The 25,453-nt window shown below is 34.5% G+C and overlaps 2 protein-coding genes and 1 pseudogene across 2 annotated transcripts; all 3 read left to right on the forward strand.

The window, feature by feature from the left end:
- Window positions 1-1,207: 1,207 nt before the first annotated feature.
- Window positions 1,208-6,068, forward strand: LOC142633251 (putative carboxylesterase Os04g0669500; annotated as a pseudogene).
- A 4,583-nt stretch (window positions 6,069-10,651) lies between these two features.
- LOC142633250 (carboxylesterase SOBER1-like) lies at window positions 10,652-17,592 on the forward strand. The gene is made up of 6 exons (XM_075807469.1): window positions 10,652-10,961; window positions 14,189-14,241; window positions 15,528-15,651; window positions 15,827-15,948; window positions 17,162-17,269; window positions 17,351-17,592. Exons 1-6 carry the CDS (start codon window positions 10,676-10,678, stop codon window positions 17,438-17,440), a joined length of 783 nt encoding a protein of 260 aa, XP_075663584.1. The 5' UTR covers window positions 10,652-10,675; the 3' UTR covers window positions 17,441-17,592.
- LOC142637342 (F-box protein At5g49610-like) lies at window positions 10,997-14,158 on the forward strand. Its single transcript, XM_075811614.1, has one exon. It carries the CDS (start codon window positions 11,283-11,285, stop codon window positions 12,621-12,623), a length of 1,341 nt encoding a protein of 446 aa, XP_075667729.1. The 5' UTR covers window positions 10,997-11,282; the 3' UTR covers window positions 12,624-14,158.
- Window positions 17,593-25,453: the final 7,861 nt, after the last annotated feature.

The following is a 25,453-nucleotide window of genomic DNA, read 5'->3' on the forward strand; positions in this document are numbered from 1 at the left end:
AGTTTTTAGTAATATATAGATAGATATAGATATAGATATATAGATTACAAATTTACAACATTCCATTTATTTAAAAATAATAACAAAAGCAACTCCCATAAAAAAAAAAACTATTGTTTAAAAAAATTATGAAAGTTTTTGTGTAACTAAAGTTATTGGTAAAAAAGTCCCAAAGGATTTTTTTTTTTTTTTTGAGAAACAAGACGACACAGCATTATATTATTGAAAGTTGGCTAATCCAGCCTGGAATACAAGAAATGCTCGTGGTAAAACATCCTTCATCTATACTATAAAATCTGAGGCATGTAAGGTATATCGAGTTAGATTATGAGCTACCTTATTACCTTCTTTTCTAGAGTAATGTAATTTTGTAAAACGCCTAGAATAGAGACGAATGTCATCAATCAAAAGCCCATTTGAGGCTAAGTTTTTTTAATATCCGTACTCTCTTATAATAGGGTGTCACTTAGTAACCAATTAACCACACTCCACATTTCCCTCTTAAGGTAAAAAAAAGACTACCAATTTTGTGAGTTACAACAATAGATCTTTATTATCTAATGAGAAATGTCATTGCGTACAATGGGAAGCAAAAAAAGAAAGGCAGTCCTCAATCTCCTGACCAGTGGCAACACACCCCTGTTGTTGCATTACAAAATTGCAATGCCATTTGAAAAGACATACCAATTATTCAAGCTTCTAAACTGTAAACTGCATTGCAATTTAAGAGGGGGAAAAAAGTAGTTCACTGTATATGCGGATTTCTTCTTCCTTTTTTTTTTTGGTAAACAATTTCTTCTTCTTTGTTATTATATATAGGTAGAGCCTATAAATATGAGAATTGCACATGTTACGAGGGAACAACATATATATGCAAGTGTTCTATAAGATAATTTTGATTGTTTGATTTGAGCCTCTGAGGTTGATAGGTGGAGTTGTGCGTTAATAATTTATGTTGAAGGTCAGCTTGTTTAATTTCTAATCTCATTGACTAATAGCCAGGTGGTGTCTTGAGGATATATATAAGAAATAATGTTCGGGAAAAACAGCATTTTGCATGCGTGTATGGAATAAACACTGCCCATAATGTTTCTTCACAAGTCTGTTTAAAAATGAGAAGTCTCCCCCAATAATTTATGTTGTAGTAGTACTTTATTTATGTTGTGTGCTACTATGCCACTCACATCAGCAACTATCTTCTGTAAAATCAAAGACCCACACACATTCGATGGCTAACAATCGAAGCTTTATTGTTTGGCTACATGGATTAGGGGACTCAGGCCCAGCCAATGAACCCATCAAATCCCTTTTCACTTCCCCAGAATTCAAAAACACAACATGGACTTTCCCTTAGGCTCAGGCCAATTCAGCCACTTGTGAAAGTAAGTTTGAATCTTTGTTTTTGTTTTTGTTTGATTGGTTTGATAATAAAGTTGTTGACTTTAATTATGACTCTGCAATTGTATGCTCAATCCAATTGAAATTGAAATTTGTAAATGTTAAATGCATTGGTTTTTATTTTTATTTTATAATGGATTGGATTCAAACGAAATTTTATTGATCAAAAAAGAGAATTTCCAGGTATACCGGCGGTGTACTTGAGAAGCAGTACATCAATCTCTCGAATTACAATGCTCTATCATATCTAATAAATTAGAGATATTTGCCTAGCAATTAGAGCACCTATCATCCTACTGTAGTCCAGGGGTCTCAAGGCCATTATAGTTTCTGACTCAATCAAATTTTTTATTTGGATTATTCAAAGGATACTGTAAAGGGAGCATGAAGGTACGCTAATAACAACAAATTGAAATGAAAAAGTATATTTTCTCTTTTAGTCACTATTGCACTGTGATATGTGCCATCTTGGCTTTCAAGACGAGATTCATAGCTTATAGAGTAGCAAGAAGTCACCCTAAAGAAACTGATGTAATGGCACAATAAATTAGACTCTCAGAATATGATTCTTGGCGGTATTTGATCATGTAAATTCTTCTATTCATACAATTTTTGCTGAAAACTTCAAATTAAAAGAAATAAAGACATAGATGCCATTTTCATTTGGTTTGTTGATGGTCATTGTATTCTTAAAATATTCAATCCTGATTAACTTCTGATGTCGCATGTTGTAAATGGCGATAAAATAATTTTCTGGCTATGGCCTTTTTCCTTTGTGAAAACATGGATTATTGATCTGTCTTTGGCTACCGTTTCATTACTAGAGGGATAAACATTTTGCTTCATTATCATAAAGTATAATTTTTTCGTTTGTGTTTCATCATTCTGGGTTGAATTTGTTGGTCCATGGGCATCCTTTATGTTTCAGAGTAATTTCTAACCACTACAAATTTATATAATCATTTCAAGTCTTTGGGATGTCCAATTATGCTGTTATTGTCCAATTGAAGTGTTGCTTTTTCATTATTCATTAGTTCCCTTCAATTATCTCTGGGCCTTATCATAGGGAGTATTACTTTCTTGGTGTGGCTTCCTTGATTTGCATGTTAATAATGAGTAACATCAAGCTATAGAGCATGTATCAACATCGGCATAACAAGTTAAAGATTTACTCATTCTGATGAAGATGTTTTAATATTTTCTTCATCTTAATGCCATTCTGTCTTTGCTTCTCCTTGTAGATGGTGCTGTGATGCCTTCATGGTTTGACGTTCATGAGCTTCCGGTGACAGCTGTAAGTTATGCTTCCCTTTCTCTTTTTAGGTTTATATGGTGAGTTACATGCATACACTGTGGGTCTTGAACCTACAAGCTACAACCCCACCTTCCACCATACTCTTACAAGGGAAGGAGGTGTTATTTAGCTAGAGCTCATTAGCTTGTTTTTTACTGCTTAAATCTCTATGTGAGTTCAGTTTGCACAATGTTATATGTATATGAAATCAGTAAGTCTAAGTTCACAAAGAAGGGTTTGGCTTACCCACAATATTTTTTTAACTGGAATTTCCTTTTGTTTTAATGAGAAACCCTCTATCACTTACCATTGTATATTTAATTTAAAATGAGATGTCCAATTAAAAAAAGTACTAGAAGTAAGCCAAACCTCACAAGAATTTTACTACAAATTTCACATCTGTTGAGGTGGCAGTTTATGATTGGTATGGAATAAAGTGATGATAGTAGTGGTCCCATGTGGGAATAATGTTGCACCAATTTTAATCTGCCCCCACAACAGGTTTTGAAAAAAAGTTGTGAAATTAATTATGTCAATAGCATTGTTGATATCAAATTGAATTGAACCAAAAATTGACCTTTTTTTTTGTGTGGTTTTGTTGGAAACATGCTCCTGATAAGGGATTTACTGGTAATTCTTGTATGAAGTAGAATTCTGTTCGATGGGTTGCTATTTATGTTGTGATAGTAGAATGGTAATTGACTACTTTTAATATGCAGAGCCTCGTTTATGATGGCTTTACTTACAAGTTCATCTGATGCTAATGCTTGATGATTGGCATCAGTCAAATTGACTTGGCACTTATTTATGCATGATCAAGAGGGTCTTAATAGGGATAGAGCCCAGCTAGCTTAAAGTGGTTCAGTCAACCTTCTGTCAGAGGTGCCTTAATCTTCTGATACAGTAGTTAACTTCAGAAAAATATTAAATAATGTCTTGAGATTTTCTGGAGGTCATACCATTGATGTTTGATTGCATTGTTGGCTTTTACTAGTCTCAATCTGACACTGAACCAAATATGTCGCACCACTAGTGCAAACGTACATCTCCACTTGAATCTTTTGTGGATTATTAGTTATTAGAATTTGTCAGTTGCTCTTGCTATAGTTGAAGTGATGTAGCAAGGCTTAATGAATCTCCAGGAGGGGATTGTGAATTGCTTTGGTACAATACTAGTTGATATGCTAATTTGTTGCATTTATTGAAGACTATTTTTCTGACATGAATCAGAATTCTCCAAAAGATGAAAGTGGTGTGCTTAAAGCGGTTCAGACTGTGCATGCAATGATAGATAAGGAAATAGCTGCTGGCACAGATCCTAATAATGTCTTTGTGTGTGGATTCAGTCAAGGAGGTCTCCCTCTTCTCATTGCTCTTCAATACGATCCCCCTTGCCACCCTCCTGATTTTAGTTAGTGCTTATAATATGCAAATTTAACAAACTCTTTTGCAGGTGCCTTGACATTGGCAAGCGTTCTGCTGTACCCAAAAACTCTAGGAGGAGGTGCAGTCTTCGGTGGATTTGTTCCTTTTAGTTCGTCTATAGTAGAAAAAATTTCACCAAATGCGAAGAGGGTACCTTTCTTCAAAAACATTGTGATGTGGTTTTAGACTCAGTTTAAAAACTTTATCTTTTCTATATATATCTTTTTAGTATCTTCTTGCCTTGCCAATTGTATGCATATGAAACAAAGATCTTAGCAAACATTTTGTAGATAGGTTCTCAATCATACAATTGAGGGATGGTCAAGCAAAGGGATAGTGGTTGATGCATAGCACATTTGAAAGAAAATAGGAAATAAAAGGATAGGATAGGAAACCCTAGGCTTCACTTGGTTCAATACTCACTTTGTCCTCCCTGGGGGGGGAGAGAATGGGTTTGAGTATTAGTGTAGAATTTCTAACCTTAAAAAGGAAAAAAAAAAAAAAAAAAAGAAGAAGAAGAAAAAGGAAAAGAAAGAAACCATCACTCTGTCCTCCATCTTGACATATTCATCTCCTAGTTCAGCTATGGATTGTCGTGCATTTTCTTTTTAAATCAAATGTAATCTTGTTATTTGTAATGAGAATAATTGCTGATCAACAAGTTTCTCTAGTGCATCAACTATGGTTTGGTGGCATAGATTTTAATTTGGTGATAGGTTGCAGTTAAATAGTGTTGGATTGCTTAAAACAACTTGTATGCATTGACACTAACAACTCTGTAGACACAGTTTAATGCCTGATGTTTGAAAGAGTTTACTTAGGTCTGAGGATCTACATGGCACCTACTAACACATTCTAGTCCAAGTAGCAGATCTTACTAGAATCACCCAACTGTATTTGCTAATTCATCTCACTGTTATAGATAATCCCCCTTTTTTAATATTCTTAGTCATTTATTTAGATTTAGATAATCCCCCTTTTTTTAATATTCTTAGTCAACCAGTAGGCCCATCTGATTTAGATTCAACTAGTCATATCTGATAATAGGCCCCACTGCCATAGACGCATGTCTGGATCATTTGGAAACAAAAGGCTGTAAGAAAAATTTGTATGAATTCTATATTTAGATTTGCATGTAACTCTTCAATTTACTTGTGTTTTGGTTATGAATCTGAATGTATGTGCAGACACCTATTTTGTGGTCCCATGGAATGGCTGACACAACTGTATTGTTTGAAGCTGGACAAGCTGGTCCTGATTTCCTTGCACACGTTGGTGTTAGCTGTGAGTTTAAGGTAATACATCCTCATATTGCAATATTTTTCTTAAATTCTTTCTTGATTTGCTTAGGACTCTTGAAAATCTTTTATTCACAGGCTTATCCTGGTCTTGACCATTCAATAAGCAACGAAGAGTTGCGGTACTTGGAATCGTGGATAAAGACACGTATGCGGGGTTCTTCTTAAAGACTTGGGTGGATCGAGTCCTGTTATATGCATTAGTCTTTGATTTTCTGATTTGTCATACAATTTTTACATAACTAAACTTGAACTTTCAAGTTACTTCACATATTATGATGAACCTAAATCTAAAAGCTATTTGAAATTAGTTTTAAAATATGCAAAGGTCCTTACTTTAAACCCACTCATTAAGCTTGTCAAGTATTCATGTACTAATTTTAGAATAACTATGGTGGAGAAAATTATGTTATTCTTTAAGAGCCATTTTTCCTCGTCTTACATGGATGATAGATCCCATGTCGAAAAACCAAATTTGGTAATACTAGGTCCAATCCGTGTTTGGATTTAATCATATTTTTTGCTTGTTCCCTTTTTAAGTCCCCAACAAAAAAAGAAGACCTGATTGGATGGTGGCCTTATCTTTTGAACACGGATATAAGATATATGCCCTCAAATTTTTCTACCTCTATGAACTGTCTAGATTTTGTTGAATGGTACCGGGTTTAAAACTGAGCTACATGCATTCATTAGAGTGAGAGGTAAGTGGTTGTCACTTGAAAGTTCTTTGATTTAATTTAATTTAATTTAATCACCTTGTTTTCAAGTAGTCGATTAAATTATTATTGTGTGCTAATTAAAGTATGTTTTCTCTTCATCTTCCTACAGGTATTAGAGAGCTTCAATCTGATTTTTTTTTAGAAGAACCTAAACATCAAGTAACGATACTCCCCGGGCCTGCTAACAACGAACTCTTAGGCTAGCTAATCAGTTGAGTGTCTTTAGGAGAGAACTATTGAGTGTCTTTTTTGGATTCTCTTTCTAGAGTGGCTCAGAAGTTACAATTATACAAGCGCTAACTTATATCTGATTCACCTCTAGTTGCGTTTGGTATTGAATTCGGTAGCATTCACACAGCGACGTGCACTAGCGTGTCACCATCTTGAAGTTGTTAAGACTTGGAAGAGACCCCATTTGCAAAATACCTTTGGAAAGAAAAGGAGTTAATGAGTAACTTTGTGGATTCTTTCCACGCTGAAGGAATTTTTTATGCTTAATAAGAGCTCTAGAGCTACTCTAGCATTTGACCACTTTCGGGAGGTATATAAAATTTTTTTTATTTTTTATTTTTAGTTTTGTAATTTTTGAATTTTTGTAAGGGCATAATGGTAACTTATTTACATTAACTTATTAGTATTATTTGTTTTCTTAGTATGCAATGAACAACTAAGCTTTCTATTTTTTATATTGTGTTTTTTTTTTTCCTTTTAGTTGATACTAAAGTCTAAAACTATGAATAATTTGTTCTGAATTGAGGTAATGTTTTATGATAAACTTTTATATTTACTATAATATAAGTGAAAAAAATATTATATGCTTATAAACATAGTTCTAGAGATTTTGGTGTGTGTATGTATATATATATAGCGGTAAACCCGAAATGGTACACCGGTATTGACCGGTATCCGAAATATATCGTACCAGTGGCCAAACCGGTACAGCCTCCGGTACGGTATTGACTTCCTTGCTTGGAAGAGACCCCATTTGCAAAATACCTTTGGAAAGAAAAGAGTTAATGAGTAACTTTGTGGATTCTTTCCATGCTGAAGGAATTTTTTCTGCTTAGGCTGAGTTTGGATACGGATGAAAATTATTGCGTCTGCGACTTCAGCGTTTTTTTTTTTTTTCCCTTCTGCTGCACGCGTTTCATAGGGGACAAGGCTACTGTTCATGTTACTGTGCATGAACAGTAGCCGCATTTTGTTGACTTCCAGCACATTTGTGGGTCCCGTGTACTGTTCATGGGACCCACAAACTTCACTTTACAGATTTTTTTTTATTAAAAATGGGTCCCACGGTACTATTCACACATTTAAAAATTATTTTGCTACAGTGTTTTCAGTTTTCAGTTTTCAGTTTTCAGCAATAAGCTCTATTCAAACGGACCCTTAGTAAGAGCTCTAGAGCTACTCTAGCATTTGACCACTTGTGGGACATTTACGTTTTGCTTTTTGCTTAATACAAATTGCACTTGATTATAAATACAAAGTTAAGAGAAAGAAAACTAGAAAAGGAAAAGCCACTCTCCCAGCAAGGCGAAAGATTCACTTAACCTGCTAACCAAAGCCATAAAGAATATGCTTAAAAGAGAGAAAATTTCACCATGTACCAGCAATTGCTTCAACAGATGTATCTTATTTCCATCGATAGCTTATAGAGGCATTTCAACAAACAGTTAATTGCATTTCAATTAGAGTCACTTTAAAGACAGGAAGACACCCACAAAATTAAATGAGATACAGAGGAACCCATGGATAAGTCACACAAAAATACAAAACCCACAAACAAACCCACACAATTCCATTGAAATTTTGTTCATGCAGAATTCGGCCACACCCATCAAAAAGAAAAAACACACCGACACATCAGAAAACTCCAAAAATTTAAATACAACTCACAGTGGTCTGACATTGGCATCTCTCCCTCATAGCGGCGGCAGCAACTTTGTGGTGGATAGACTCTCGCAGCCAAGAAAATCACAATGATAAGGGTTGTTCAAGAGAGTTTGTATCACTTTGTCTGAATAAAGACTATTCCAGAGAGTTTGTGTATTAGATGCTTCGCATAAATTGAGGCAGTTGCTAGTAGATTTAAAATTTAAGAGCTTAATGGCCTGTTTGGATGTTTAAAAAAGGAGGGAGAGTAGAGTAGAGGGAGGGAAAGTAATTTAAATTTCTTGTTTGGAAGATTTTTAAGGAATGAGGGGGAGGGATTTGGAGAGGTTTGGGGGGGTTTCAACTATCTCTAACCCCTCATTTTTAATTTCCCAAATTGGAGAGAGTTGGAGGGAGAGTAGAGTAGATAAATTATTGATCAAATGAATTCTCTAATTTACCTTTTTTAAATTAACAAAATTACAAACCAATTAATCATAGACCAATGTTGCAATTTTTTCAAATATGGGTAAATTTGTCTATTTAATCATTTCCTCTCCTCTCCATCCCAATTTTAAAAACATCCAAACAAGGGGAAGGGCTAATTACAACCTTCCCCCTTACTAATTTTAAAAACATCCAAACAAGGTGGAGGGTAATCATTTCACTCTACTCTCCTCCCCACTACTCTCCTCTCCTCTACTCTCCTCCCTCTCTAAACTTTCAAACAGGCCATAAGGACGAACTTGGGGTATTGATGAGGAAGAAGTTGGGGGCATTGATGAGGAAGAAGAAGGGAGATCTTCTTGTAAGATACAACTGAAGAGAAATGCTAGATTCAAAAACTAACTGTTGCTAAACGCACCGTTTTGTCAAAATAAACTACGTTTTTTCCTTTCAGCTATGGGCCCATGAACAGTGTAAAAGGACCCACAAAATTAAGCAAAATGCAAAAACACAGTCAATATTCAGCATGCCAAACGCAACCTAGTGTGCATTTGGATGCACTTTGTTGATTGCTTATTTATGTATTGAAAGTTAAGTAAAAATTAGGGGAAACTTTTATGCCTTTGTTTTTGTGTGGGACTGCCAAAATAAGCTCAAAATGCTAAAAAGAAAAACCAACTTTATCTGCCAAAGCATTATTAAAGTCACAAGACTTTTAGCAGACCTCCTAACCTTAATACTACTTGAACCAACTTAGCCATGCACAACATCATTCTTGGCAGTAAACATAGTAGCACGAAAATTGTGTAGGAACTAGGGAAAAAGAAATTTCACTTTAGTAATTATGCTAAAACTTTGTTATTTGAGATATATGTGTCGGTGAATGAATTAACTACTGCAGTTTATTGCCGTGAAATCTTTTGACTAAATATAACCATAGTTTCAGTCGGGCTTAAAAAATGGTGAAATTTATGGCTACATCTATACTTTCAGGATCTTCCTCAACAAGTATTGAGAATTAATTTCAAGGCCCATTTGGCGAATTAGGTGACGGTGAATTTATTTCAAGCCCCATTTGCTTAGTCCTTAACTCTTTATTTTCCAAATCCTCATTATTAATTTTAGCACCTGGTCCACCTCTGCATTGCTGTGTCTCCTCGCAACCTCTTCCATAAGGGTTGGATGGTGGAGGCAGACAGCTCAAACCAGTACAAGTTGATTCATCGCCTCTTGTCATAGGTCCATATTGAATAAATTCAGCATTTGCAGCTTCAATGAAGACCATTGAGCAAAGCAAGAGAGTGGCAATGATGATAACCAATGCTTTGGGCATGGCCAAGTCTTTGAAGCAAATTGGTTTAGGACCTCACTGTTAATGAGAATAAAAGTGCAAGCTAGAGAGGAGATGGTGGTGAGAGTAGGACCGGTTCAAGATTGGTGTAAATGAAGCTTGCATTTAATGTGGGAGTTTCAATTAATGTGAGAAATTAAGATTAAGTTTCAATAATTAATTCTCTTTTATTACAATAAAAGTAACTTCACCCAGCAACATATTTATTATATATTAAAAGGCCAAGTTAACAAGATTTTTTTCTTCTAATTTTATGTTTTTGAGAAGAAAATTAACATAAACCTTGATTGAATCACTAAGTTAGTATCTAAAAAATGAAATCTTAACTGTGAAATAGACTCTCTTTATTTCAATTAAAATAGAGACATTGTGTTTTATTTTGCTAAAAACTTAGAATTAAATAAAAAAAAAAATTAAACTTAGACCCATTTAGGCCTAATATTTCATCTTCAATTTTCATCAAAATTAAGTCTTAAATTACCAAAATAAGTAGTTATAAAAAAATTACCAAAATAAGTCAAATTGACAAATTCAAATAAAGTTTCAAAACTCAAAAAACACATATCTTTGGTTGAAAGTTTTATCAACATTATTTTCATCAATTTAAGCTTTAATAAGAAAAATGTAGAACCCAACTCAACACCCCCCACCAAAAAAAAAGAAAAAGAAAAAACCTAGTCAAGGTACTGTGTTTGTTTTGACGAAGCAACAACCTTAACAACAATTCATTGTCGTACTGTCTTGTACGACAACCGTTTTTCACACGAAGACATGGGGTAATAAGGTATTTTCAAAACCTTGTTCCCAAAAATTTGCAAAAACCAGTAAAAGACAGAGTCAAAAGCGTCATATAAATAAAATTGCAGAGATGAAGGTTGGTCTATTTGCAAAGCCAATTACAGCCTTAGCAATCACTCTGAGTAGCACCATTGGGTTTGTGTTACTATCCCACTCACACCAACAACTATCTTCTCTAAAATCAAAGACCCACACACATTCAATGGCTAACAATCGAAGCTTTATTGTTTGGCTACATGGATTAGGGGACTCAGGCCCAGCCAATGAACCCATCAAATCCCTTTTCACTTCCCCAGAATTCAAAAACACAACTTGGTCTTTCCCTTCTGCTCCTTCCAATTCAGTCACTTGTAACTGTAAGTTCACTCAATCTTTGTTTTTGTTTTTGTTTTTTTCATTTTTTTTATTGGTTTGATAATAAAGTTGTTGACTTTAATTATGACTCTGCAATTGTATGCTCAACCCAATTGAAATTGAAATTTGTAAATGTTAAATGTATTGGTTTTTTGATAATGGGTTGTACTCAAAGTGGGAATTTAAGTAGTAGTATACTGATACAACACGGATTAGGATTCAAAATTCGAACCAAGTTCGGAAAACAGTAGTATACAAATACACAAACACAAACTACCTATATAATGATTACAAATTTAGTTTTGAATTGCACCAACTAAACAATGAACATGGCTTCTTCTTCTTTTACTCCTCCTTCTACGTTATCTTTTTTAAATTGTGTTTATATGAGTTCTTGGTTCAAAAAACTTTTTATGTTGCTGAAGAAAAGGAAGCCAAAGAAAAAGGAGTCTCCTGCTCTTACTCGGGATTTAGTGTTTGAGATTTTGAGCCGGGCAACTTTAAAAGATATTGGGAGGTGTAGGCTAGTTTCAAAAGCCTGGAACTTGTTAACTTATGATACAAGTTTCAAGCAAGAACATTCTAAAAAGACAAAAACGATTTCTGGATTTTTCATTCGGGGTTATGCAAGAAAACCCGTTTCCAAGTTTGTTTCCATCCATGCTTTGGATTGTGACTCTAAACTCTCTCTTGACTTCTTACCCGGTCCTGTACAAATCGAAGCCTCCACTAAACAAGGTATTCTATTGTGCGTGAAGAGTTCTAAAACAAGAATTTTGGGAGTACCTGAGTATTTTGTTTGTAAGCCGAGCACAAAACAATGGCAGCAGATACCGAATCCTAAAACACGGTACGAAACCAAAAGATGTGCGATGGTGGTGCTTAGATCAAATCCATTGTGCTATAAAATTGTTCGGTTTTCAGAACCCAAGTTTTCAGGCATCAGGGACAACTCATGCTATTCTCTTTGGTGTGAGATATTTGACTCGGCAACATGGGCATGGAAAAAATTAGAAGATAGGGTCAGGTTTCCCGAGTACGAGTTCTTGAGACTTGAGCCTGCTGTGTCTGTTTGTGGTTCATTTTATTGGCTTATGACTAACAACCAGGTATTCGCGTTTCATGAAGATACGGCAAGTTGGACCATACTTGATATCCCTAAAAGTTTGTGCAAGAGAAATTATTTTATTTACATGAAACTTGTAGAGTACCAAGGGAACCTTGGGATGGTTTGCAAGGATGTTGATTTTATACAACTTTGGGTGATGGAGACAAAAACAATAAAATGGAGTGAGAGAAAAACAGTGAGCACTGGAGTGGTGGAATGGAGTACTTGTCCCACAGCCTTCTACAGTACTGACATTGCAGTCATGAAGGGCTGTTACAGTGTAATATTCTGCAACTTTAAACGGTGCAGTTCGAATGTGTTCAACATGCAGAGCCATCCAATAGAAATCCATCCGATAGAAGTTTTCCCCTTTCAATCCGACTTTGAACCTGTTAGTTTGAAGAATACCGACTTAGAACCTGTTAGATTGAAGAATAATGTTCAGAAGGAATATTTATCTATAGTTCTTTGTTGGATTTTCTTGTTTAGTTCAATTTTTTTATTGATTTTTTTAGGTGAGGGATATTTTTATAAATCTATCGATGTGGTAGTTTAATGTTCTTTGTTTCAGTTTAAATTTGGATTTTAATCATCATTCATATTTGTAGAACTTTTTTTTTTGGTGGTTTTGTCACGTTTTCTTATCTGTATAAATCCTTGTTCAAAAAACATTGTTTAAAGGCCTCAATGCTTTAGAGCCAATCTACTATCTCAAGGTGGTAGACTCGCCTTGATCAAATCTGTGCAGCCTTGCCTGTAGTTGGATAGTACAACCTAGCAAGTGCTGATATTTGCCTAGCAATTTTTGATAAGTAACGAAATTTTATTGATCAAAAAAGAGATTTCCAGGTATACCAGCGGTGTACTTGAGAAGCAGTACATCAATCTCTACCGGCGGTGTACTTGAGAAGCAGTACATCAATCTCTCAAATTACAATGCTCTAACATATATAATTAATTAGAGATATTTGCCTAGCAATTAGAGCATCTATCATCCTATTGTAGTCCAGGGGTCTCAAGGCCATTATAGTCTCTGACTTAATCAAATTTTTATTTGGATTATTCAAAGGATACTGTAAAGGGAGCATAAAGGTACGCTAATAACAACAAATTGAAATGAAAAAGTATAATTTCTTTTTTAGTCACTAATGCACTGTGATATGTGCCATCTTGACTTTCAAGACATGAGATTCATAGCTTATAGAGTAGCAAGAAGTCACCCTAAAGAAACTGATGTAATGGCACAATAAATTAGACTTTCAGAATTATGATTCTTGGCGGTACTTGTTCATGTAAATTCTTCTGTTCATACAATTTTTGCTGAAAACTTCAAATTAAAAGAAATAAAGACATGATGCCATTTTCATTTGGTTTGTTGATAGTCATTGTATTCTTAAAATATCAATTCTGATTAACTTCTGATGTTGCATGTTGTAAATAGTGATAAAATAATTTTCTGGCTATGGCCTTTTTCCTTTGTGAAAACATGGATTATTGATCCGTCTTTGGCTGCCGTTTCATTCCTAGAGGGATAAACATTTTGCTTCATTATCATAAAGTATAATTTTTTTCGTTTGTGTTTCATCATTCTGGGTTGAATTTGTTGGTCCATGGGTATCCTTTATGTTTTTTCCTCATTGGTTCTTCTAGAAGACATATTCAGGGAGTTCAAGGTTTTCTGCATGGCTTGTAAATGCAAAATTTTCACATCAAAGTAGAATAGCAGATATAAGGTCATCCCTGGAAAATGCCCTTTGGTCTATGAGTTAAAATGATATTAATAAAAAAGATATTGTTCCATATATTCAGAGTAATTTCTAACCACTACAAATTTATATAATCATTTCAAGTCTTTGGGATGTCCAATTATGCTGCTATTGTCCAATTGAAGTGTTGCTTTTTCATTATTCATTAGTTCCCTTCAATTATCTCTGGGCCTTATCATAGGGAGTATTACTTTCTTGGTGTGGCTTCCTTGATTTGTATGTTAATAATGAGTAACATCAAGCTATAGAGCATGTATCAACATCGGCATAACAAGTTAAAGATTTACTCATTCTGATGAAGATGTTTTAATATTTTCTTCATCTTAATGCATTCTGTCTTTGCTTCTCCTTGTAGACGGTGCTGTGATGCCTTCATGGTTTGACATTCATGAGATTCCTGTGACAGCTGTAAGTTATGCTTCCCTCTTTCTCTTTTTTGGTTTATATGGTGACTTACATGCATACACTGTGGGTCTTGAACCTACAAGCTACAACCCCACTTTCCACCATACTCTTACAACGGAAGGAGGCATTATTAGCTAGAGCTCATTAGCTTGTTTTTTACTGCTTAAATCTCTCTTTGAGTTCAATTTGCACGATGATATGTGTATATGAAATCAGTAAGTCTAAGTACACAAAGAAGGGTTTGGCTTACACACAATACTTTTTTAACTAGAATCTCCTTTTGTTTTAATGAGAAACTGCCACATCACTTACTAACTAAATAAAATGTGAAGATTGAAACCCACTACCACTTACCATTGTATATTCAAAACAAAAAGAGATATCTAATTAAAAAAAAATACTGGAGGTAAGCCAAACCCCACAAGAATTTTACTACAAATTTCACATCTGTTGAGGTGGCAGTTTGTAATTGGTGTGCAATAAAATGATGAAAGTGGTGGTCCCATGTGGGAATAATGTTACACCATTTATAATCTGCCACCGCAACAGGTTTTGAAAAAAAGTTGTGAAATTAATTATGTCTATAGCATTGTTGATATTTAATTGAATTGAACCAAAAATTGACTTTTTCTTTTTTTTGGTTTTGCTGGAAACAAGAAGCTCCTGATAAGGGATTTACTGGTAATTCTTGTATGAAGTAGAATTCTGTTTGATAAGTTGCTATTTATGTTGTGATAGTAGAATGGTAATTGACTACTTTTAATATGCAGAGCCTTGTTTATGATGGCTTTACTTGTAAATTCATCTGATGCTAATGCTTGATGATTGGCATCAGTCAAATTGACTTGGCACTTATTTATGCATGATCAAGTGGAACAAGGGTCTTAATAGGAGTAGAGCCCAGCTAGCTTAAAGTGGTTCAGTCAACCTTCTGTCAGAGGTGCCACAATCTTCTGATACAGTACTGTTAACTTCAGAAAAATATTAAATAATGTCTTGAGATTTTCTGAAGGTCATACCATTGATGTTGGATTGCATTGTTGGCTTTTACTAGTCTCAATCTGACACTGAACCAAATATGTCGCACCACTAGTGCAAATGTACATCTCCACTTGAATCTTTTATGGATTATCAGTTATTAGAATTTGTCAGTTGCTCTTGCTATAGTTAAAGTGATGTAGCAAGGCTTAAAGAATCTCCAGGAGGTGATTGTAATTGCTTTGGTACAATACTAGTTGATATGCTAATTTGTTGCATTTATTGAAGACTATTTTGCTGACATGAATCAGAATTCTCCAAAAGATGAAAGTGGTGTGCTTAAAGCGGTTCAGAATGTGCATGCAATGATAGATAAGGAAATAGCTGCTGGCACAGATCCTAATAATGTTTTTGTGTGTGGATTCAGTCAAGGAGGTCTCCCTCTTCTCATTGCTCTTCAATATGACCCCCCTTGCCACCCTCCCCCCCCCCCCCCCCCCCCCCCAAAAAAAATAAAATAAAATAAATAAATGGACTCAGAAAAATATTGTTTACATCATTGATTTTATATAGTGCTTATAATATGCAAATTTAAAAAACTCTTTTGCAGGTGCCTTGACATTGGCAAGTGTTCTGCTGTACCCAAAAACTCTAGGAGGAGGTGCAGTCTTCAGTGGATGGGTTCCTTTTAGTTCGTCTATAGTAGAAAAAATTTCACCAAATGCAAAGAGGGTACCTTTCTTCAAAAACACTGTGATGTGGTTTTCGACTTAGTTTAAAAACTTTATCTTTTCTTTATATCTTTTTTAGTATCTTCTTGACTTGCCATTTGGATGCATATGAAACAAAGATCTTAGAAAACATTTTGTAGATAGGTTCTCAATCATATCATCGAGGGATGGTCAAGCAACGGGATAGTGGTTGATGCATAACGAATTTGAAAGAAAATAGGAAATAAAAGGATAGAATAGGAAACCCTAGTCTTCACTATGTAGGGGCATGGAATTACCACCAAGCCGAAGAAATTTTCATCAGAAGATTGCCATTCCAAATACAATTTCTCGAACCATTCCTGGAGCCTCTTTTTATTGAGCTTTAGGGATTACATTAAGGCACAATTACATCCCATAAAATCCTCAATATATTAAAGCCTAAATTCAAAATTCATATATGAAATCGAAAGAAATAAATTCTGAAATAAAAAATTGATTATGCTTCTTGCATCGGTGGTGTAATACAGTTGAGTATTAGTGTAGAATTTCTAACCTTAAAAAAAAATAAAAAAATAAAAAAAAAAAAGAAAAGAAAAGAAAAGAAACCCTCACTCTGTCCTCCATCTTGACATATTCATCTCCTAGTTTAGCTATGGATTGTCGTGCATTTTCTTTTTAAATCAAATGTAATCTTGTTATTTGTAATGAGAATAATTGCTCATCTACAAGTTTCTCTAGTGCATCAACTATGGTTTGGGGGCATAGATTTTAGTTTGGTGATAGGTTGCAGTTAAATAGTGTTGGATTGCTTGAAACTCGTTCACTAAAACAACTTGTATGCATTGACACTAACAACTCTGTAGACAGAGTTCAATGCCTGATGTTTGCAAGAGTTTACTTAGGTCTGAGGATCTACATGGCACCTACTAGCACATTCTAGTCCAAGTGGCAGATATTACTAGAATCACCCAACTGTATTTGCTAATTCATCTCACTGTTATAGATAATCCCCCTTTTTTTAATATTCTTAGTCATTCATGTGTACCAGTAGGCCCATCTGATTTAAATTCAACTAGTCATATCTGATAATAGGCCCCACTGCCATAGACTCGTATCTGGATCATTTGGAAACTAAAGGCTGTAAGACAAATTTGTATTAATTCTATATTTAGATTTGCATGTAACTCTTCAATTTACTTGTGTTTTGGTTATGAATCTGAATGTATGTGCAGACACCTATTTTGTGGTCCCATGGAATGGCTGACACAACTGTATTGTTTGAAGCTGGACAAGCTGGTCCTCCTTTCCTTGTAGACGTTGGTGTTAGCTGTGAGTTTAAGGTAATACATCCTAATATTGCAATATTTTTCTTAAATTCTTTCTTGATTTGTTGAGGACTCTTGAAAATCTTTTATTCACAGGCTTATCCTGGTCTTGGCCATTCAATAAGCAATGATGAGCTGCAGTACTTGGAATCGTGGATAAAGACACGTATGCCGGGTTCTTCTTAAAGACTTGGGTGGAACAAGTCCTGTTATATGCATTTGTCTTTGATTTTCGAGTTGTCATACAATTTTTACATAACGAAACTTGAATTTTCAAGTTATTTCACATATTATGATGAACCTAAATCTAAAAGCTATTTGAAATTAATTTTAAAATATGCAAAGGTCCTTACTTTAAGCCCACTCATTAAGCTTGGCAAGTATTTATGTACTAATTTTAGCATACGCCAAAGCCTTGTAGCTGAATTAGCACCTCCCCATATACAAAGTGTTTGGGGGTCTACGGGGAAAAGGGTTTGAGCTACGGAGTTAGCAGTATGTTGTAATTATTTCTCAAAAAAAAATAAAATAAAATAAAATAGCATAACTATGGTGGAGAAAATTATTTTATACTTTAAGAGCTATTTTTCCTCATCTTACATGGATGATAGATCTCATGTCGAAAAACTAAATTTGGTAATACTAGGTCCAATCGGTGTTTGGATTTAGTGACCGTTTGGATCCAACTTATCAAGGCTGCGTTTTGCGTTTCAGCGTTTTCAGCTTTTTTTTTTTTTTTTTTTTTTTTTCAGCCATAGTTGTTGACCAATTCCCTCATGAACAGTGCATCTGTGCACTGTTCATGGACCTACAAATTTCACTTTTCAGCAATTTTTTCATTAAAATGGGTCTCACGGTACTATTCACATATTTAAAAATTATTTTGCTACAGTGTTTTCAATTTTCAATTTTCAGTTTTCAGTAATAAGTTCTATCCAAACGGACCCTTAATCATACTTTTTGCTTGTTCCCTGTTTAGGTCCCCAACAAAAAAAGAAGACCTGATTGGATAGTGGCCTTATGTTTTGAACACGTATATAAGATATATACCCTCAAATTTTTCTATCTAGATGAAATGTCTATATTTTTGTTGAATGGTACCGAGTTTAAAACTGAGATACATGCATTCATTAGAGTGAGAGGTAAGTGGTTGAAACTTGAAAGTTCTTTGGTTTAATTTAATGTAATTTAATCACCTTGTTTTTAAGTAGTCAATTAAAATATTAATGTACTAATAAAAGTATGTTTTCTCTTCATCTTCCTACGGGTATTAGAGAACTTCAATCTGATTCTGTTTTTTTTTTTTTTTTTTTTTTTTTTTTTTTTTTTTTTTAATTTAAAGAACCTAAACATCAACTAATGGTACTCCCCGGGCCTGCTAACAATGAGCTCTTAGGCTAGCTAATCAATTGATTTAATCTAGTGTTCATTTGGATGCACTTTGTTGATTGCTTATTTATATATTGAAGGTTAAGTAAAAATTACGGGAAACTTTAAATGTCTTTGTTTTTGTGTGGGACTGCCAAAATAAGCTCAAAATGGTAAAATGAAAAACCAACTTTATTTGCCAAAGCACTATTAATATCAAAAGACTTTTGGCAGACCTAAACTTAATACTACTTGAACCAACTTTGTTATTTGAGATAAACGTGTCGGTGAATGAATTAACTACGGCAGTATGTTACTGTGAAATCCTTTGACTAAATAAAACCATAGTTTTAGTTATATATATAGGATAACTATGAGTGAAATATATTATTATCAAAAAGATGACTATGAGCGAGATATATTATTATCAACAGAATAAAGTATAAGCTGAAAAAAGCCTAGTACAGTACAACTACTGCTTATAATAGGACTCTAATAACACTAGAGAACAAAGGAGTCAAATACATTACAGCCTACCAAACTCAATCCAACACTGGGCGAGGGGACTACTCAACAACGCACTTTTGAGTTTTGATCAAATACAAAAGCAACAATTAACCAAGGGACATGGTTTAGGTCCTATGCATTAGGTGCACTGGACTTGATCAAATGGTGACACGTGTCTAAAAGTAGACACATGTCATCATCTCAATGGATACTAAACCTAAGCCTGACCTTTAACCAGGAGAAGCAAAAGAATAATATCCAACACCGGGGGCTATTGACTCAAACAACTCACCAAAAACAAAAGCAAGCAAGACTCACTCCTAGCTAATCAATAAAGCTACATTCTGTTTCTCAAATAAATAAAAACTACATTCTAAACACTGTAGAAACAACAAAGAGTAGCCTTCAAAGTTCAAACCTCAACCCTCTTCCTTTTAAAGTTTTCTAGTCCCAACCAACAAACTTCCCCCTAATTAGCTTTTTCTATTCATATCAATTAAAATATGTACCAATTAGCTTTAAGTTTGTGGTAGCTTTTTTGGTGAAATTTACACGGGAAAGTGATTCTTTAAGAATGTGGGTGCCAGTTGCCTTGGTTTGTAGTAGTTATCATAGGGAGCTAATCATCTTGAATTGAACTACATTTTGAAACGCGTCCTTATTTTTAGAATAGATGCAAATGGACAATAGTTGCAATCAAGAGACTGTCAAGTTTGTTTAGGATTTATATGCTTCCTTCTTCAATCAGTGACTCATTTGATATAGTCTTATTGATCTGCTACAAACTGTGTTCCATTCTATATATTGAAACATAATATTGTAGGTTCAACAACCATAATAAAGTAACAAAAGGTTTATTCTTTTCAATTTTTCTTTTATTTTTTTCCTCTAGTTTTATTATGATTCTCTTGTTCTCAATCTAGTTTTTCGTACGTGGTGCTGGCAATTTGGGTTTGACTTAGATTTTTCTGTTGATGCAATAGATGCTTAAGTTTTGCAGTTCAGCTACTTAAGCTATCTGGGTGTGATTAAAAAAGTGCAGCTTGGAATTATTAATGCTAATTTATTTTGGGAATCATTATAAGTTTAACTCTGGTGTATCACTGTATTTTGGATATGAAACTTACTTTGCAAATTGTCTATATGGTTGGGTTTTTACTTATGTTTTTAATTTCTCTTTTAAGTTTATTATCCCCTAGATTCACGAGTACAAGAAATAAAAGTGCCATTCTCTTTTTATCATACAACTCATATGGGTTATGATACGATGGAATGTACTATGTTCCTTTCCTTTGTATTTACAAGAGTAAGATTCTGCACGTTGGGAAAGTTTGAGGAAAGAATTTTAATATGGATATGGTAAAACTTGGAATTTGGATGTATCATTTCTATTTTCTGTTCATCTTTATGATTTCATCACTTCCATGGGTATCAAATGAAGTGATTTTAACTCTAATTTTTGACCATGTGGGCATTGATTTTGCATCTAAGAGTTTTAGTTGCCTCCTTCAATGACTTCAAGAATGTGTAAAAGGGTGGTTAAGCTTTCATAAGAATAATAATAAAACATTTTTTCGCCCATTTTCTCAAAATTGGAATTTTGATGCCGAGAAAGGTTAGCTTGAGCTGCTCGCTCCACGTAGGAATTAGTTTACATTTAAGGTACTTTTTTTTTCTTCACAGATTTTGTTTCTTATTATTTCTGTAAGTTTTGGGATGGCCTCATTAGGAAGGCAGCCTTTTGTTTGTTTTGCTTTCTTTTATTTTTCCATAGATGTTTGCAGGATGAGCAGAGCTTCCTTATTCTATACATTTTGCATTATAAATTTGATTTGTCTACCTGGTGGTCTCAAGTGCTATATATTGTCAGTTCACCTCTGAATTCTATAATTCTAATTCAAAATAAACATTGAAATTATGTATATAAAAAATACAACATTCATCTAAAAACTAAATTAATACAGTTCAAGCATGTTTCCAATAAAAAAGCATTTCACATAATCACAATATATCATTCTTCTTCTTTTTTGCCAACTCTTTCTTTTAATTCTAGAAAGAAACCTCATCCCAAAGAAATAATAATGAGCTATCTGTATTGAACATTATATTACATGATAAATAATATTTATAAAAATAATTTCACAGCAAAAAAGCAACTATAAACTTTATGATAACTAGTCGCAAACCCTTGCGTTGCACTGGATAATTTTTTTTAGAATGGGCCAAGGATGTTGATGGATAATTTTTATAAACATTTGAAACGACAAATTGTTGATGCTTATATTGGAAAAGCCCCATAGCAAATGAAGCCCAACAATATGAGCAGAAAAGAGTTAGTAAATTGATAGAACAATCATTAAGCCCGAATGACAGAAATAATGAATTATAGGCCCATAAAATGATAAATGGGCCTCAAAGGAAGCAAGTGGGCCTGAAGGAGTCTAGAGAAAGAAGTAGTAAATCCATGGGCTTTACGTGATGTAGAAAAGTAAGAATGAGCCAAAGTAGGCCTGAAGTAATGAAGTAAGTGAGTAAAAGGTTGATGGAAAGCCCATGAACCCCAAAGGTAAATGATGTGGTAATTGGGCCAAGGAAGCCCAAAAGAGTTAGCAAAAGCCCATGAGAATGTAGAATTGGAATGGGCCGAGGATGCCCAAGGAAAGAAAATGGGCCGAGGATGCCCAAGGAGGAAGAAATGGGCTGAGGATGCCCGTAAGTAGTGGAAAGGGTCAAGGAAGCCCAAGTAGCATGAATGCAGACCCAATGACAATGCTAGGTCATTGTGAGCAAGTGAAAGAAGAGCATACAACAGGCCTAAAAAAGGCCCAACAAGCATGGATCAAATAGCATCACGGCAGGAATAACAAAATGGCAATAATATTGGCAAGCCTACGAAAGGAACAAAGAGTGGGCTAAAGAGAGAAAAACCTACAATCAAGCAAGGCCCAGCCCTTGAATGAAACAAGCCATAAAGAATGGAGGATCAGAAAACAGTTCACGCCACAAGAGGTCAAGAATGAGCAGCAGAATGCATAGACGAGCCTCCAGACCATGACAAATGCATGAGCAGCAAACAAGCTTGGACATACACGGAAGTGAAGCACGCACAAGGCCTAAACACCACCAACATGTACCCAACCAATATAGAAGTGGTAGGTCACGGGTTAGAGGTAAGAAAGAGTATGGTCTGGCAGTGGGCAAAAGGGGGAGCCGATTTTGGGGTTCTTGCTCAAACTCTTTTGGAAAAAATGTCCTGTTGGAATGACATACCACCCAAAAGAGGAAAGGATGTGTTGGAACCACTAGGTGCATGCCATGAGGGATGGTAAGAAAGAATACCCACCCTGCTACAGAGAAGAATGCCACGGTAAACAAGCAAACAAAATAGATTTCTTTGTCTGGTAATGGGGAGTGGCACAGCCAGTACAGGTAAGTGGTGGTGGTTGGGTAGCTGACAAACCAGTGGGTGGTTTGGAAGGATACCCACACCCAAACAAAAGTGGTTAAAGGGTAAAATGGTAAAAAAATACCCGTCGTGGTAGGCAGAATATAAAGGGCCTTCGCCGTGCACAATATCATCATCGAAACAGTAACAACCACTAGGAAAGAGTCACAGTATCACAACACAACTATTACCGTAACATTACATGAGCAACCATTAAGAGAGAAAAGAGTGGAAAAGAATCAGAGTAACAAAGTCAAAAAAAAAAAAAGAAAGAGAAAGAGAGTTAGGAAGAAAAAATAGAGAGAATAAAATGACAGGCATGCACCATTAGGCTAATCCCTTCTCTTCCTCTAAAAGCCTACCCTCTGTTAAGGTTAAATGATTCGTTTGGGCATAAGTCATTCAAGCCTGCTCCCTCAAAGTGGATGATTTCTATAGTAGGATCCTCCTACGAGATTATTCACGTTGAGGAAGTGGTGCCCTCCTTAGTCTTAGTCCTGTAACATAATTGAACACGGCAGACTACTTTTTTCCTCCTTTGATGTCATTAATTATCATTATTATTTCACTTCTTATCTTTGCCATTCCACTTATGATGCATTTCTTGTCATTGTGTTGATCTTTTCTTTATTTTAATTGAGGTTCCTTTATTTATTTTTTCTAACAGTAAGCGCAGTCCTTTTACTATTATATATCGCATTTGCCTACCATAACTCTTTTGTAACAATTTTGCCTGCCATGGGCATGTGATCAAAGTTTCAACAAAGAGGCTTTAGTTTGTGCACAAGCCGGTTTGAGGTGAGTTGCAATTGGGCCAGTCTTGATTCTGCTACCTAGAACATTTGGGCCAAAGTGTGGCAGGAGGCAACCTAGCCCACAATCACAAAAAGGCCCACCACACAAATCTCTCCGTAACTCATTGGGAAAAGAAAAGGGGAAAAAAATATAGGAAGTTTTTATGCTATGCTATATACTAGGCTAAATATCTATTTTGCGGTGGGCATGGTAAGCAAATATCAATTGAATCTAAGATCACATAATTTAGTGGGAGTAAAGCATATATTCAAATATCTTAGGAGAATGAGGGATTATATGCTTGTAATATGTGAGATATAGTAGTAGAAAAGATAATTTATGCAATAAATGTGGCTGAAACTTGTTTCCAAATCTTGCCTTAAAATGACTATGAATTACTCTAAAAAAAAATAAGTGTCGGATATATGATAAATTGTCTTTGAGGGCAAGTGGGAGATTGTTAGGGTTTATGCCCTAAAATCCAATTTATTGGCATGTCATAAATAATTAAATTGTTTAATTATATGAGACTATTTATAAATGAACTAATGGGATATTATCATAGTCCATGAGATACATTGTATGTGATTTAGTCACAGAAGATGTAAATCACAAGTTCCTTGTAAACTCAAAATGTAGTTCGTAGTCGGTGATGAAATTGGGCGTTTCATCTGCGAAGACTATAATACATCAACAAAGATGATTTGTCTTAATCATGAAAGTGGAGATTTCTAGTTGATATGTTGATGTGTCTTAAAAGTTAAGACATATTGAACTGAACTACTGTGAGATTAATTATTCAATCAACAATTGTCACCCGAATAATTAATCTCACAACTTCTAATTTTATAGACTCTTAATCCTGAGAGGGTAATGGACCTGATCATGAAATGTAGGCTACTTTGATATATTAAGAGTGTGATCTAATATTCACGATCAAAATCTCAGTATGTTGGGTAACCACACGTAGTGTTAAGGGAACACATATTCTTAAGATAAAATCCATAATCTCTTTTGTAGAGACACAAAATATTCCTTTGAGATAAGTTTAATGAGAACTGGTTATTCAGGGCGCCCACTTTAGTAAGGAGTTACTAAAACTTATATTTATTGAAATCCAATTTTAATAAATGTGAATAACTAAAAGATTAAATAGGGTACTCAAGGATAAAATAGTTGTTTACAAAGTAACAGTTCATTTATGACTTTGTTCACTATGGATATTTCATAGAGAGGTCAAATGATATCATTAGAGTCTTGGGATATAATTTATTAATAAGGTCTAGAGTGCAATTATATTTATATAGTAGTATTAAATATAATTAATGGTAACTTTGGACTTGTCAAGAGTTGACAGATAAGCCAAGACCCATTGGAGCTAGAGTCTTATTTGTTCCCTTTGGTCCCATCTCAAGTCACAAACTAAAACCCAATTGGGTTGGCCCAAAAGGCTAACCTAATTAGATAATCGGTTTTTATTTAATAAGAGTTATTAAATAAAGTAACTATCAAGGTAGTTAGAATGTATGTATGATGAAAAGAAATAAAACAGTTTTTTTCTCTACAAGGAGAAGAAGAATGATTTTTCTTTGAGAATCAACGTACATAAAGACTGATTGAGAGACCACACTTCTTGGGCACCATGTGAAATTGAGATGAAGATTAAAGGTATTCTCAAGTCTTAGTTTTGAATTTTACTACATCAAGGTATGCTTTTTATTCTTTATTCTAAAATTTAAGATTACATGTTATCTCTCATGAATGAAGTAGAACCGTATTTGTTGCTTCCGTTGTATGTTTTGTATGAGATGCAAAACCAGTTTTTCCAACATGCACTTGTGTATTCTTATAAAATTTTATAATTCTTCTGGATGTCTTACTTGTAGTAGTCATTGTCTTTACTGCCACTCAAAAATTGTAACTTCATTAGGTCCAACCTAAAAAGGTGCACAAGGATATTAATCTACTAGAAACAAGAGCAAGGAATTTACTGTTAAAAATTGACTTTGCAAAGGGCTAAATTATTTTCAAAAAATTATTCTATAATTTCAATACATATTAAGGAATAAAATAAAGAATCATCA

The sequence above is a fragment of the Castanea sativa genome, chromosome 5 (genome assembly GCF_040712315.1).
Source record: "Castanea sativa cultivar Marrone di Chiusa Pesio chromosome 5, ASM4071231v1".
Lineage (NCBI taxonomy): Eukaryota > Viridiplantae > Streptophyta > Magnoliopsida > Fagales > Fagaceae > Castanea > Castanea sativa.

Excerpts from the sequence above, each read along its gene's own strand:
- LOC142633250 (XM_075807469.1), top strand. The coding sequence starts at position 10,676 with ATGAAGGTTGGTCTATTTGCAAAGCCAATTACAGCCTTAGCAATCACT. Across the intron at positions 14,242-15,527 it reads ATGAGATTCCTGTGACAGCT|AATTCTCCAAAAGATGAAAG; the intron begins GTAAGTTATGCT and ends GACATGAATCAG. Across the intron at positions 15,949-17,161 it reads TTTCACCAAATGCAAAGAGG|ACACCTATTTTGTGGTCCCA; the intron begins GTACCTTTCTTC and ends ATGTATGTGCAG.
- LOC142637342 (XM_075811614.1), top strand. The coding sequence starts at position 11,283 with ATGAACATGGCTTCTTCTTCTTTTACTCCTCCTTCTACGTTATCTTTT.